Below are 16342 nucleotides of genomic sequence, written 5' to 3' on the forward strand. Positions count from 1 at the left end.
GATTAAAGAGCAGACCTCTATTACTGAAATCATATAACTTTCACCATCCATGTGCTTGACAAATGTCTCTGTTAACAGTGAAAACATCCCATAAAAATACTAGGAACATTTTATTAGTTGTATGAGTCAAACTTAGTATAGTTAGCAACAAGATAACTCATGGAACTAACTACGAGAAGCATAGAATTTGCAGAGGGCAGTGCTGGATAGAGCTCTAATTCTATTGCACATGGTCATGTTTTTGTTCTTAACCTTATCCAGAACGAGGGATAGCAGTAACACATTGTTGACTGGGATTTTTGAGAAAGTTGATCTCACAGCCACAATTTTAAATTAGCATTACGATCCCAGTGTCCAGATAATGAAATGCATGGAATCACTAGTTTATAAAAACAACCTGATGAAGAACAACATAAGTATCGACAATGAAAATGGTGGAAACAAGCATGCAAAGTATCACAGATTTGGTAAGCTGTAGCTCTACAGTAAATGCCGCTAGGGTTTCAATTCAGAAGTCAGAAGATACCTTCTTTACTTTGCTGGCCTTGGTCTTCCGGCTGAAAATGTTGCTCTGTAACATCTTCTCAATTGATTTCTGCCTCCAGCCTCCAACAATCTATTTTTCTTTTTTGGCTTGAATTGTTTTCATGTTGTTCAATTTGAGTTGTGCTGCTTTTTGTGCAGTTGAAGCAAAGAATCAGGAAGTGTTACACTGCTGGGTGAAGGTTTAAAAACCAGATTAAAATGCAGGGCGCTCATACCTGACTGACTGCCTGCCTTGTAATTCCTCAACCCGAACCCATAAATTAAAACATCCCCACCATGCAAGCTTCTAGCATAAGGTTTTCTCTCTTGTTTAATTATTATAATTTCTTTTTTTGGCATAAACTGATTTTAAGAAGATTGCTCACTTGGGATCTTTCCTCAGAACTTCAAATTGTCCACGATCATGTGGACAATGATAAGGCTTACAATAAATATAAAAATTAACTAAACTAAAGACAATGAAAAACAAATACATCCATTCTTCACTTGGTAGACAAGGGAAGAAGTAAAGAAAAGGCAGTCATGCTTTATTAATGTGATAATAGTCAAACTAGACAAGCACATCAAATCAATCTTTCCAATCCAGTTTATGAACTCAAATTTAGCAGAGTATTTGAAGAGATGTATATAGCAGGATCTTCACCGTCCATCACAGTGAATTCCACCAATAGCAACCAGCACTTGAGATGACCAAAAATGCTCATCTGATAAATTGTTCAATGCTGGACTAGGTTTGCTATACAAATCCCATGAGTAGGGGTTTTTTTTTTTTTTTTTCATTCATTAACTATCATCTCAAATCATTGGCACATGTAGGAATTTAAAGCCAACTTCCACGTGGAATTCCATAACACTAACTTTCCCATAGGTGGAAACACTGGGGTATTTGATGATTCTCACCTTTTCTGAGACAAAAAGACAAGAAGACCACTTTTGGGTCCCTCAACCAGCAACCACAGAGACAAAATAAAACTTAAGATGCAATTATTCCCTGTTCCACAATAAACAGGAGGGCACATAAGGCCTGAGAAAATCTCCTTTCCTTCTGCTTTTCCCCTTTTTCAAACAATTAATCCTAGCCTTTTGCAACCAACATAAAATGCCTAGTCATTTAAATAATCGCACCACTCACAAGTCCATCATAAATGCTCTTACGTAACATGCATATGATGGCAAGACATTCCACAAAATCAGTAATGAAACATTTTTTTATTTAATTTTCTTCTTTGGCTGCCAAATTAAAAAGATTGATTTGAAATGGTGAAAGAAAAAAGATATGCTTAGGTTGGCAAAAGAAAAGACATATAGTTATACTTATGTCTTCTTTTCTGCTGTAGGAACTTCCAAATCTACATTCATGCATGGTAGCAAGACACCAGAAGAAGCCTTCTTTAACACACTTTCAGCATGAATGGATTACATTTCATGAATTATTTTGAAGTGTATTTTACCTATAAGTGTTTGCTATTGTTATTGGGCCGCAGCAACAGTGATAAAATTTCAGAGAATTGAGGTCGCTTTGACGGGCAATTATTCCAGCACTTGGTCATCAGAGATTTGAGGATTTGTGGGCAGTCCTTCGGGATATCAGGCCTTAGGCCACAAGCAGCTATTCCTACTGCTGCTTGCACCGGTGAACATGCAGAATAGGCTGCCTCACCAGTCACCATCTCCCAAATCACCATCCCAAAACTATAGGAATTGCTCATCCATGTCTCAGTAACATTCTCTGGGTCCCCAGCAATGATCTGCATTCAAAAAATACAAGGAAGGGCCAAAAAATGATCAGCCTCTGCAATGCAAGTTGTATAGAATTGGAATATGAAAAGAAACAATGATAATGAACATATAAAGTATTATTATGTTGGAGTATCATTTCACTGAAGTTTGCACTTCTCCTTAATAAAACTTCTTATGCCTTTCAAAAAAAATCATTATTGTGATCTTTTACTCCAAAATATCAACATTTTTAAACACTGAACAAATTAATTATTGGAATCCATATAAGCATAAGTAACAAGCAGCATTTGAAAAAGTTAAACAGACCTAACTTGCAGGTAGAAAGAGAAACATTCAGTTAAAGTGTAAATAAATTTTCACCAACAGAACAACCCCCCCCCCCCCCCCCCCCCCCCCCCTCTGCTCATGAGTACTACATGTGCCAAAACAAAAAACACATGAGTAATAAAAAATGGCATCACAATATGCTCACTGAAATATATGGAATATGTCATAAGTTATTTCCTCTAGTTTTGCTTTAAAGATAATCATAATATTAACATCAATTAGGCGAAGACTTCTGGAAAAGTAGCAGTCACACAGTGGCCTCCGAGATTAGGTATGGAAAAAGACTAAATTCCTAACATTAAAAAGTTCCAGTATGAGGGCTCCACAATTAGACAATTGGTAAAAGTGGCTTCAACAGTGTTGATGATTTGTTTAATTGAGAACGTACGAGTACATAAATAAAGGTAAACCATATTGAAGTGTAAAGAAAAAACAATCATTAAGACATGTTACGCATGCCCAAACAATGATGTTGGACAAGTGACATAAAGTCTCTTTTAGCAAGATTAGATTGATCCTAAGAGTTGTACCCACATACATTGAACCTGAAGAACATTACATAAACACAACAAAAACCAATGTCGATTGCCCAAAGTGATAAATCAACTGTTGAGATGGTTTATTTAGGTGAATTTGATTTATTATAGCTGGACAGTGCTTGGTGAAGTAGACCAGGCATGATGGTTATGACCAATGCAGGAGGATAGAGTTTGTGCTCTAGGAAGTGGGGATGGAATAAGGTTATGACCAATGCTGATGAACCATGCTAACAGAATTCAGAAAACAGTAATTAAGATGATACAAACCTCAGGAGCTAGCCAACGGTAACCATCAGTTTCATACTCCATTGCCTCGCCAACATTCTTGCAAGCTGTGACTATACCCATGTCCCCCAAGCAAGCATTACTATGTTTATCTAGCAGAATCCTCTGTGTGTTGAGGTCTCTGTATGCAACACCATGATCATTCATAAACTTGACCCCTTCAGCTACATCAGCAGCAATTCTTATTATCTCCTTAATCTGAAGCTTCTTGTTCTTTAGCATCAAATCATGGACTGATCCACCTTCCATCAACTTGGTCACGACACACAACCCATTATTTTCATCAACACAAACACCATAAAATTGCAAAATGTTCCTATGCCCACAAGTCATCAGCTCTAAGAGATCTTTTCGAAGTTCAAACTCATAAGAATTCCCCTTGTCACATCCTTTGAGCTTTTCAATTCCAACCCGTTTACCCTTGTAAACACCTTTAAACGAGTTGGGTCCAATCTGATCGACAAACTCAAGATTGTCAGAGTTTAAGAGCCATTTTCCAATCTCGTCCCCACCTGATTGGATGGTTTGCCATTCATCAACCAATACAACAAACGATGAAGTGGGCAGAGGCATTTGAAGCTGAATCTTTGTATTTGAATTTTCAATCCCATTTCTATGAGTCTGCTCAATTGCGTCTTCTTCAATTTCCCCAAAGTCTCTCCCTTTAGTATTCTCCTCCTGACACCCGCAAAGCCCAAATGGTAGCTTCACAGTGGTCATTTTGGGTTTCTTGATAGCAGATTTGAGGGCATTCTCGATGTGGGATTTAAATAACTTGTCTTGGGCCGGTTGAACCAAGAACAGAATGATTCCAAGAGTAAAGCCTTTCTTCTCAAATATCTGTATCTTCTTGCAACAAATGGAAGCGGTATCAAGAGCACCAGACATGGCAGACCAAGAAAAGGAAGAGTTACAAGCAAATGTGAGCTTAAAAACAGAACCTTGTACCTCATCCTCAGACACTTGTTGAATGAATATAGCGGGGTGATCATCCCCTGATGCCTGCTCTATCAATTTTATATGTAGAAACACTTCTTTCATATCAAAGCCCGCCTGCGCATAACTGCCAAAATAATACCCCAAAAGAATGACAAAAATGCAAAATTGAGGAAGAAAAAATAGGAAAATTTTAGCAAAATGTAACGCAATACCACTTTAAACGTTTTAAATAATAATAATGAGAAAACCAAAGGATCACTGTTTATAGATGCAAGAAAAAACAAAACCATGCTTCAGAGTTGAGTTTAGTTAACGCTGAGGAAACTATTTTCAAATTTGTGTTGCGTTCTTGCATTTCTCAGAGTAAGAAAAGAGAAGCCCAAACTGAGTATGAAGCAGGAACAAACAAGGCAAGGCAAGGCGACCTGAGAGGCAAGGAATCATAATGCTTCCTAATATTGGAGACAAGCTTCTCAGGCAACTGACTTCCAGGATAAAGCTGTGTCAAGTTCCGTACAACTGTACCCCAGACCACTTTTCGGCAAGTCTCGACCTTGGAGGCAGAATGGACAGAAACAGGAGGGGGCAAGTGCTGATCACGTTGGGAGGAGTCGAGGTTAAGCGAGTTCTTGAGGGAGGCGATGGCTTCGGAGACGTTCCTGCTGAGCCTCTGAAATCGTTTGTGCATGGCGGATGGCGCTTCGGCTTTGGCTGAAGCAGAGGAGGAAGAGCTCTCCTCGGATCTGTCGTTGGTCCGCATCAGGACCTGCTCCACCATGTCATCGTCGGTGGTTGCTCGGCTGGACCAGCACTCGAGGGCTGCAGCCATGGGAGTAGACCGGACTGCCTGGCTAATGGCGATGGTAATGTAGATGGCAAATGGGTCAAGCTGGAGGTCTATTTTTCTTTGTTCTGTAACAAAGGGGAGAGGGTGGTCTGGTCGAGATTTCTGACTTGCGGTCGTCGTCTTGTTTTAGTGTATATTTATTAATTGTCTGTGTTGGATTTCTGACACAGGAGGTAATTGGGAAGGAGGTGGTGGTGGGTTTGTTTTCGCTCCTCTCAGAGTAATAATAAATAATAAATAAATACTGGAACTAACTACGCTACTAACTTAAAAGGAGCAGAAAGTGTTTGATAGAGGAGGGGAAAGTATGCCTCTTCCGCTCTTGGCTCCGCGACGATGGACCATCATGGCATGCGCAATCATAATCACTCCTACTAGTTATGATGATCATCATCCGGATATATGCAAAACTCATCTCGGAACCATCAACCAGGCAACAACTACAAGGCTACATTTTCATTGGTGCCGGCCATGATGGCATGATGGTAATTATGGGGAAAGGACGGAGGGACGGGGTTCTCTTATGGTACACCACTGCCTGACCCACATCGGCGAAATCATTTGAAAACGGGGATGTGTTTTTGAGCCGTTGATATAGGTGAATTACTTTTGGATATTTCTTTCCACCTTTGCGGTCTGGTCCCACATGTGCCATAAAGAAAAGAATCCAGGCTTTTCAGTTTGATGGATAAAATCATGACTCACTCCTTGCCCCCGATCCCATGCAATTTTCTCACCCCTAATATAACCAGTCAGTCATTGCCCCTCCATTTCATGTCTGTCATACGGAACAAAATTTGTTGTTGATCCAAGACCAAGAAGACTCATTTGCTGTCTGGACCCGGCTCTTTAGTCTTTACTGACAGACGTCTTGAGCCCACCTGCAAAATCGTACGACTGAGAATCAAACTAGATCCAGCTCGAGCCCCAGACTCGACACCACACGACACATACAAAATGTTATCTATCACCTAAAGGCCGGAAGGAATTTGCATATTACCACAAGAACCAAGAATCAAACAATATTATCCATATAAAATTACACTTGTCTAAGCAAATCAAGGTTCCATGTTTGTCAACAGCTACGTCTTGGTCATCCCATCTCGTGCATGTTCTTCTAGATAAGAGTAAGCTGGAGTTTTGGCCGGTTTGGTTGGGGCTCCACAACCTCCATGTGGATCCTCACTGTTTGCAGAACACTGTAAATAAGGCTATTGTCCATCTTTACAATCCTCTGCTGCTGCTCATCCACAAACCACTCCCCGCCTCCCTTCTCTCCTCTTGTTGTCAAGTACACAGGTCCTTCTATGCCGTATCTGTCAACACACTAATGTTAATTTATGCACTTAACACAGTTCACAAACTAAACACAAGTGCAAAACATTCGCTAACCACTCTTAGTGTTACCTTTTTAAGCAAAATCAAAACCAAAACATTTTTCTTCTCTCTTTAAATTGGGAGGGGTTTAGCACTAACCGACTAGATGTAAAACAATTAAGTATCAACCATACACAAAAACATGCATTTGAACATTTCGCTCATTGGTTAGTATACGATCCCTCTCAATGGTGGAGCCAAGATTTTAGATTTGAAGGGGCGAAATTGAAGAATTTAACATTTGAGGGGGCAAAATTATAAACTTTTAAAATAAAACAAAGAAAGAAAATATAAATTTTGAAATTTTGAGGGGCGAAGGTCCCTACTAGCCCCCCCTCCTTCCACCTCTAGTCCCCCTGTCTAAATAACAAGGTTCGAATCTCCTTCTCTCAATTAAAAAAAAACAATACATAGAAACATTAAAAATCTTTTCTTTCCGCAGAGAGAGAGGGAACACAAATAAATAAGATCTAGGCTCATACTTGGGCACAAACACAATAAACCCGTTCGATCTTATCTTCACTATTCTGGCCTCTGTGTCAGTAGGACTGCAGCAGAAAAAATAAAAACAAATAACAACTTCCATTAGTTTTGGTGCATGTGCATTATGGTGCACACAGGCGTGTTTGACTGAGGGGGAGAGACTAAAGCACATACCGTTTTCTGAAGTAGATGAGCGTATGGAGCTCCACTGAAGCCCTGCTTGCCATTTGGGCATTCCTATGACGATAATTCAGATCTGAAAAGTGAGAGTACATATTTTATTTTTGTTGTCCAAAAGGTGAAGATGATTTTCAACCATGTGAAAATGAATAGGTAGACACACTGGCAGCCATGAATGGCTATCATGGGTACACAAATCATGTAAAGAATGTTTGCGAATCCATGTAGCCTAGAAACATTATGACAGCACAAAACTTACTATCAGCAATACTAGCGAGTTGGGTTCTGTCTTGGAATACTGATGGAAGCTTCTCGATCATCAGAGATGCAGCAAGCAACCTGTGCACAATCACATCTGCAAAGAGGGGAAAGTTGCATACTCAATTTATAGCCTCCTCTTACAACCAAGAAATTAGCAAATAAAGGAAAAGCAATAAACAAGTAAAATCACATCTGCAAAGAGGGGAAAATTGCATACTCGATTTATAGTCTCCTCTTGCAACCAAGAAATTAGCAAATAAAGGAAAAGCAACAGACAAGTTTCTATTCACTAACCAGCATATCTCCTAATAGGAGAAGTGAAATGAGTGTACATAGGCGCAGCAAGCCCATAATGATGATATTCTGGAGGGCTGAGATCCCCACTACAGAAGTAAACCGCCTGATTTGTAATCCAAGGCAAATTATTACAAGTTAAAATATGCCTCACCCAAAATTATCTGGAGACTCGCATAATTATCCTTGCTAACTCTACCTGTGTCATACACCTAGTTGCCAGTATCCGAATCAGCTTATTAAAGTATGGATCATCACCCTGCAAGACATTCTTCCCAGAAGTAAAAAACCATCTATAGAGAGAAAGAGAGGCCAAACAAATACATGACCCAAGTAACAAAGCATAAAACAAAATTCAGAAGCCTGACAAGCTAGAAGTTGGACAAAGCAATCTCCATGAAATGGAACCATCTGAGGTTGTATATCAGCTGTGCTGACAGACAAACATATAATGAAAAGGAAACTTACCACAGCACGGTCAAGTGAGTCAGCCAATGCCTTTGATGATGAAACATCCAAGTCAAGTCCAACAGCAGCAGCAGTACACAACAAAGGTTCAAGCATCTCTCTGGTAGGAGTTGGATGACGCCTGCACCCAGAAACAAATGTTCAGAGAAGTAAGACTAGGTGTCGAACAACAGCAATACCCACAACTCTTACGGACTTTTGTCCATAAAAGGTCAGGATACCTGTAGTGGATGGTAAACTAAATTGCAGCATTTAAGACTTTCAAAAATACTACAGATTGTTGGAGAGATCACTGGCAGACTCTATTCACAATTATCAGCCATATATGCTAATTCTATGGTTTAACACCATCTCTGACCAGGTGTTTCATACTTTATATACTAACACACAATCTTATTAATCCTATTACAAATAATTCCAGTGCTTTAAATTTACACAGGATCATCAACCGGGTCAGAACCCTGCTGGGATTTATGGAAAATATAATCATTTTCGAAGGGGGTATAATCATAAACCACTGACCAACATTAAACAGTACAGAAAAGAAAAGGTCCAGAACAGATGCAAGTCCCATAAGCAAATTGACATGGCATTAGTGACACGTAAATGACAAGTTTACCTTAGAAGTGAACACAAAGGAAAACAATCATATATTTTTTTGGCAACTGAAACGTTGGCAGCGAGCATAAATTCCTCAACCATTTGGTTTGCTTCTCGAATCTGATACATGCCTGCATGAATAACTCAGACATCAGAAAAACTGAAAGAAATGCAAATCTTAAACACATATTCTCTCTGGATTTTGAAATCTTGAAATCATTCCAATTTATTAGCATTTTTCTTAATCATAATTATTAATAACTATCCTCCACTGTTGGACAAGGGAACAAAAGGCCAAAAGTGTAGAACAAAAATAAAAGGAAAAAAACAGTAAAAATAATAGAAGAAAATGAGAGTGACAATTTTTAATTAAATAAAAAAATTAACACAAATGAGTTTCTAAAATACTCAAGACATAAAGAAATTTTTGTAAGGAATATATCATCATCTAGAAAAAATGGGTCAAGACCAATAATTAGCATCATGATATACTTTCATTGTCTCACAGCAATTACTCATGCTTGCTGCCAGACAGAAAAAAGGTCATTTCATGCTGATGGAGTGCAGTACAGAGGCCTGCTGGAAAGCATATTAATAATTGAAATCATTTACTCATAGACAGACCCACAGAAAAAAATTTTCGAATTAAAGTTTAATATCTTGATTTATATTCCAGATTAGGATAAAATAATGGCATTAGGACAACAGACCAATATCAAGTGGATCATGAGTCTCAGTGTCAATTTGAAATTTGACTTCAGCAGAAGCCAGAGTTAAGGCTCCTCTATCGATACGCCTCTGCCTCATTATCTGCAGTTTCATAGATGAGAATAGACTTGTCAGGGGAATATAAACTGAAAAGGCCAATTAATCCCAGTACATTACTATTGAGAGCAGAAACAGACTCTTTAATAAGATACCTTAGCCAAAGCATTCATATTTCTCAAATCTGTAGTTAATGGGTCCATCAATCGACTGCAAAAGCACAAAAGCAATTAGAATGCTAGACATTTCATTCCACTAGGTCCTAAGAAACCAGATCCACCGTCATAAATAAGGTAATAGTTATATAATTAAGTAATAAATAGAAATGAAATCCATGATCCGCTTAAAAGAAATTTTCACAGATTGTATTCACATTTTATTTTTGACCAACTGAGCAAGAAGAAATGCCAAAAGTTCTTATGCCCTGAACATCGGACACAGCAAGAGCATAAACAAACTAGGACGATAATAGATGATACTTTTACCTAAACAACCATAGAAACAAATAGTAATAGCAAATGACAGCTGACAAACTAAGACGGCTATCAACTTTTAACATTTCCAAAACCCTAAAAACTGACATGCTCCCTATTCTTACTCAAATTTTTATAGCCCTTTGGCAAACAAGTAAATTCGAAGCTCTTTTAGAATCCCGAACTTAACATCCTAGCTGGAATGATCCTTTTTTCTCTCCACTGGTTAATTTTGCTGCTTCACACTATTACTGACAGCAATTGCTTAATTGGAGAAGAAATTTGAGCTAAATAACGGGTCAATTTTTTATAGGGAATTAGATGCTAACGTAATGATGCAACTAGATCTCTTGAGGGAATTCCCTAGAATGCAATCAATGTTCAGAACAAAAATAAAGATAACAAGCCATGACTCCATAGTACAAAATTTTTCAAAGTCAGAATTATAACCACATAGCCTACAAGTGCATCTTCAATCAATCCAAGTAATGATATTATTCCAAATTAGTAACACAACTCCAACTCAATCTCTTCTCAATAATTGTATGTTACCATGCTGGTATTATGGCAAAAACACAATCACAACAACCAAACAAGAAAAAGAAACATAGCATTCCATAAATCAGATAAGGGAGGCAAGTAGTAAAAATGAGCTAGTCTTTTGACAATTATTCAAAAGTGCTACATGACAGCACCTATCATCCATCCTAGCCTGGGCTTCAACATAAGACAATGCAGCACATGATTTGATAACACTTTTTGTAAATCTTGTTGAGATAATCTCTGCTTCAGACGTCATTTCCTGGAATTGATGTAAAAGTATGTTTTATTTATTGGAACAGAATAAAGAAACATAGCCTTATCATCATGCAAGTAAATTTACCAGCACATACCCAAATAACTGAGAAAGCTAGCCTTTCGACATCAGCTCTAAGTGAACATATATCTGCAAATAACGATCATTAGTAGTTTAGTATAAGAAAAAGAATTGAAAAATCAAGTATAGAATCCAACAAAACCTTTTTATGAGTTAACATATGCAACTCTAAAAAATAATTGGAAGGGGGGAAACAGACAAAAATTACCTTCTGTCAGAGGCTTGGGAAGCATGTCAATTCGGCGCTCAACAAGGTAGACAGATGTGCCCCTCTGGGAAGCTTCATCATCCAGCGGGGAGCCAGGATGAACAAAATTTGTTACATCAGCAATATCTGATCAAATATTATTAAAGAAGAACATTCAACCACATCAAGAAATTCTTAACACAAACTCCCTAATATTAGGAACATAAAATTGAGGGTATCAACTTTCTGATCCTCTCACTTCATAAGCAAAAAGATTATGAGTTTAACAGATAATGGAAGGAGATGCATCATAGAGGTGGAAAAGGGCTGTAGAGAGGAAATTTCAAAAAAGTATCATATGATGGTGTCACAAAAAGCACATCATTTTTCTTACATAACTAGGAACCAAATATTGAGAGCAGCAGGCATGAACCTCTGGAAGAAAGGAAAAGGGTTAATGAGTAAGTGTGGCATATCCATGTTAACTCTGATATTTGTTCCTTCACATAACGTGCAAGTCTGACTTCATAAAGCTTAAATAGTCAAAGTACTTAGGATACGAACTCCAACTTCGTAGTTTCCATTTGAAAGTGCTGTACAGTGTAGTGCATCATCAATGTCCTTGCAACCTGCACAAGCAAGAAGCATGATTATCTGTATGTCATTTGCAAAATGCATAATTCACTACAGTCCATTAAGAATACACACCAGGGGGATCCACACTAAAGACCTGCAAAGATCGCAAATCCAGCCTGATAGAATTTGTCACATCTTCACTAGACACAGACCATGGTAATGGTGGCAAGCAAGCTAAAACTTGGGCAGAGAAGGGCCTCGAGTTTATATCATTCTCTATCAACACCACCTGCACCACAAGTGTTATCAATCTCACTAATTACCATCACAAGGGTGGAGAGAGAGAGAGAGAGAATCACATACCTCACTTTCGGTATCTCTATCACCTATTTCTCCTATGACTCGTACATAATGACCAGAAGGATATCGAGATTGACGGTCCCAAGAATCAACTGCCACAATTATCCTCTTATCCAAAAGATTCTCAAGCTGTCGGGTTTGAATCCGAATCTTAGGAATTCTACGATCTTTGGAGACAAATAAGGCAGATGTAAAGCTTCCGGTACCAGCAGGCATACGCATTGGCTCCAAAGACCCACAATAACTGCAAGTGATCAGTAAGACTATGATCAAAGTAGCAATAAATAGTCAACACCAATAAGCAGGGCAAAATGAAGTAAAAGGCATTTTGAGTATGTTTGATTCGAATAGAGTATTAACGCATGATTTCACACAATTGGATATATGAAGAATTGATCTCAAATCTATTATCCAATACTGCTATTTGAAATGGATTCGGTAAGTACCATAAAGGTGACTGCCATGTTCTTTTACAAGATCAGCTTATTGTACATCCCAATAATCTCTACAAATCAAAATCATACAAGTAGATAATAGCCTGAATGCTAACAGTCATGCCATGAGACACACACATAAATAAAACTTGAACAGGCTGGAATAAAAGATAGAAAAGAAGTCATAGTCAAGCATATTTAGTTCATAACAGGGCTCTCACCTGGTTGAGGGGACAGTTATGGCATGCACCAGTGAAACAACAGATATAAAAACATTATGTTTATGATGGCGGAAAGTTAACTTACGAATGCCAGTTTCGCTTTATAATACCAACAACACGGCCAGATGGACGACATGGAGTGGGGTTCGTTTCAGTGGCAGAACCTGATACCAGATTTGTAGTTCTGGGAGCATCATCAGCACTGCTTGGAGCCAAATGAACATCATCTTCTTCCTCATCCTCTGCAGGGGAACAGAGAACATTATAAGACACTTGACACATGCATGTGAAAGTGACAGCGGTATGTTGGTATTCAGTCTGCAAAACGTAACTATTGGCAAAAGTACTTTGTCCCCTTAGGCATGTTGGTATGTTGGTATCCGTTTATTGGTTTTTTACTGAATCATCACACTTCTTACAGAATCATTTATCTGCATGAAAAAGCATTGAATTTTTCCAATGAACCTAGGAAACATAAAAACTATAATACCTTCATCTGCAATGGATAAGTTCTTCTCCTCGCGCCATTCATCTTGAGGCAGAAGTTCGACAGCTACTATATCACCATCAAAAGATCTATTCATGTTTTGACGTCCATGTATAATTATTTCATCACCTATGCTCTCACTTCCAACATATGCTTCAAATGGATTGTAACGATTAACACGAAGCTTTCCTTGATGGTATATTCCACGATGCAAACCCAAAGTAATCTCAGACATGGGCTTATGCTGAACAAAGAAAAGAAAAGAAAAGAATAAACCTTAGAGAACCAATTTGTTTCATTGGAAGACAACCAAATTCACAGTTTACAATTTATAATGGCAAGCAACATTAGCAGAATACCTCTTGATACACAACTTGTCTCTTGGAAGGTCTCAAATCTTCAACTTGTTCCATGGCAACATCTTCGGATTCGGATGCAGGATGGACAAGCAGGTCAAGCAACTCCGGTTGACCCAATGACTTTACATAGGACTGAACTGAAACAATTTGACCATTCAACAGTAAGCTTCATGCATGAATAGTTCCAATAATTTGCATATAGAGATGATAAAAGATCAGTAACAGCAACTCGATATCTGAAATATCAAGTTGACTGAGGTGGCCAAGCGAAGTGTGCATACTTGTATCAGTGGAAATGCCCTCTTCAACAGCCCTCCTCTTATTTTCTCTGTCATTGGTTATAAGTAAAACTGGGGTTGCAGGACCAAGATGAGTTTGATACCATCGACTAGCCACCCGAATTGCTGAAGCACAATTCACCATCGCAAACAAGTTGAAATTCCGAAGCAAGCAGAAAGAATAAGCAAATGATGAGATGAAAGATTAAAGAGCAAAACTAACCTCTATCATTGTAATCGTTTGGAGTTTCACCATCCATGCGCTTTACAAATGTGTCTCTGTCAACAAAAGGAAAGAAGGAAAGATGTAGAAATATGACCTTGAAAAATACAAACATTTTACCAGTGGTAGTGAACCTGGTATGAGTGAAATCTAGTATAGCTAGCTGTATTGTATAGGTAATTAATGAATGAAGAGAATGAGAAAACTGACTTATGGAACTGGTTGCTGAAAACATAGAATTTGCGGAGAGGATTGGTGGAGAGAGCTCTAATTCTGTTGTGAACGGCCATGTTCTTGTTCTTAACCTCATCCAGCACCACCGATAGCAGTACCACGTTGTCGATTGCGGGATTCTCAAGCAAGTCGATCTTGTTACACAAAAAACACGCAGCACTTTCATTTTGACCAGAAACAGAACGGCAGATGATGGAAGGAATCACTATATTCAAGCAAAAAGAGAAAGAAAGAAAAAAAAAAAAAAAAAGAACCTGATGAAGAAGGACATTAGTATCGAAAATGAGAATGGCAGAAGCATCCAAACGAGCACGCGAAGTGTCACATGTTTTGCAAGCAGTAGCTCCACAGTAAATGTCGTCTCTCAGATATATTTCTCTTACTTCCTGAATCATGCCATAAACAAATCAAAGGCCTTAGCTAGGGTTTTAACTTTTAATTACCTTTCATCAAATAATTACAGAGTAGCAGTACCTTCTTTATTCTGCCCCCCTTCGTCTTCCTGCTGAAAGTGTTGCTCTGCAACATCTTCTTTGCCTCCAACAAAATCTCTCGTCTCTTTTTCTTTCTTTCCTTTTTCTTTTCCTTATTTGAGCTTTAAATTTAGTCTTTTTCAAGTTGTGTAGCGGAGGCGGCAAAGAATCAACGAGACTTGTTAAAATCGACGGCCTTCTACTTGAAGCTTTTAAAACCTAAACCACGACGCATCCCTTCAGTTAACCTTCTGCTTGAAGGAGAAGAAAAAAACATATTAAGTGAAAGGAAGAGAGACGTGGGAGAGGTTAGTTTAGGGAGAGAACGAAGAGAAAGGTGTCCCTATGCGAAGAGTATGTTCTTACTGAAACGCTGTGTTTGGGTAGTCAAAAAAAAACAAAACAGGAAGAAGAAGGAATGGCCTGCTTATTAGGCTAGGTTGTAATTAAATGTGTTTTTTCTCTTGACTTAATTGATTTAAGTTCAAAATTCAAGAAATTTAAAAACAAAATAATGATCAAAATTATAATCATTACAAAATAATAAAAAATCAAATATAACATTTTGATGAATTAATTTGTATTTTAAAATTTGTTGAGAAAATTTTTTAAAAAAACTATCAATACTTTAAAATAATTATTTTTAAATTTTTATTTTAAATTATTATTTCTTACTATTATCATTACTTGCAAAAATTTTTATTTAACATTAATTTTTCCATAAGTATTTGAAAAAAAATAATTTTACCCGAAGCCAGGCAGTATTCTAGTGATTTTATGAAAGTTAGATAATACTAGATTAAAATTAGAATTTTATTACCATGAAGTCTCGAAATGACGCACTCGTAGTTCTCCACTACCACAATTGCAAAGCAGTAATTAATTTTTCTTCCTTTTTACGTTTATGTTGGTTACATTAGGCCAACAATTTGAACTTTTTCCTTTCTTAAACTAACACTAAAAAACATGAATCATATAAAGGTTGCTTGCGTCAAAATGCTCATATGTAACATTCGATGAGTGTCAGGATTAAATTAAAAATATGATAAATACAAAAGATCTAAACTATATTGATTTCTATATCCAACACCTGTACCGGTCTATAGTGTTTTATCACGTTTAAGGGATATTTTCGACTTTTACTTCTTTTTCTTCTTTCTTCCTGGACTCCCCTGCCTTCGACGAGTCTTGCTCACCACCCTTGCCGAACGCACTGCATCCAAGCTCATCGTCTAGGGAACATGGGCATACAATCTTTTCTGGGTGACTCATCCATCTTCTTTTCTGTTCAAAAAGAAAATCAAGCATAAGACAGATAACTTTATAAGTCAATATATGAAATTTGAGAAATTGCAAATCAACTTGTCAATTTTAAAAAGTAAAATACTTTTATCTTTTTAAATTTTGATTAAAATTATTCAAATATTTATTAATTTTTAAAATAGACATTCTGTTTTAATATTATAAACATCATTAATAAAAATATTAAAAACATTTTTATTAATTTTA

General features: G+C 37.6%; 2 protein-coding genes across 3 annotated transcripts; both read right to left on the minus strand.

The window, feature by feature from the left end:
• Positions 1-1831: 1831 nt before the first annotated feature.
• Positions 1832-5463, minus strand: LOC18610629 (uncharacterized). 2 transcript variants are annotated; one of them, XM_007046406.3, is made up of 4 exons: positions 4802-5462; positions 4386-4500; positions 3420-4277; positions 1832-2294 (listed from the first exon to the last, which is right to left on the minus strand). In XM_007046406.3, the coding sequence occupies exons 1-4, from the start codon at positions 5203-5205 to the stop codon at positions 1998-2000; spliced, it is 1674 nt and encodes a 557-aa protein (XP_007046468.3). In that variant the 5' UTR covers positions 5206-5462; the 3' UTR covers positions 1832-1997. The 2 variants fall into 2 exon arrangements, with proteins under 2 accessions (XP_007046468.3, XP_007046467.3); XM_007046405.3 differs by having other exon boundaries at positions 3420-4500; positions 4802-5463.
• A 720-nt stretch (positions 5464-6183) lies between these two features.
• On the minus strand, positions 6184-15227 carry EMB2763 (ribonuclease II family protein). Its single transcript, XM_007046408.3, has 24 exons — positions 14835-15227; positions 14615-14746; positions 14337-14494; positions 14127-14182; positions 13907-14029; positions 13626-13762; positions 13270-13510; positions 12865-13021; positions 12128-12368; positions 11897-12053; positions 11749-11817; positions 11210-11335; positions 11018-11070; positions 10820-10926; positions 9807-9861; positions 9597-9696; positions 8906-9017; positions 8287-8407; positions 8018-8077; positions 7819-7924; positions 7523-7618; positions 7258-7339; positions 7083-7148; positions 6184-6539 (listed from the first exon to the last, which is right to left on the minus strand). Exons 1-24 carry the CDS (start codon positions 14886-14888, stop codon positions 6341-6343), a joined length of 2808 nt encoding a protein of 935 aa, XP_007046470.3. The 5' UTR covers positions 14889-15227; the 3' UTR covers positions 6184-6340.
• Between the last annotated feature and the right edge of the window lie 1115 nt (positions 15228-16342).

Source organism: Theobroma cacao, chromosome 1 (assembly GCF_053813885.1).
Source record: "Theobroma cacao isolate CCN51 chromosome 1, ASM5381388v1, whole genome shotgun sequence".
NCBI lineage: Eukaryota > Viridiplantae > Streptophyta > Magnoliopsida > Malvales > Malvaceae > Theobroma > Theobroma cacao.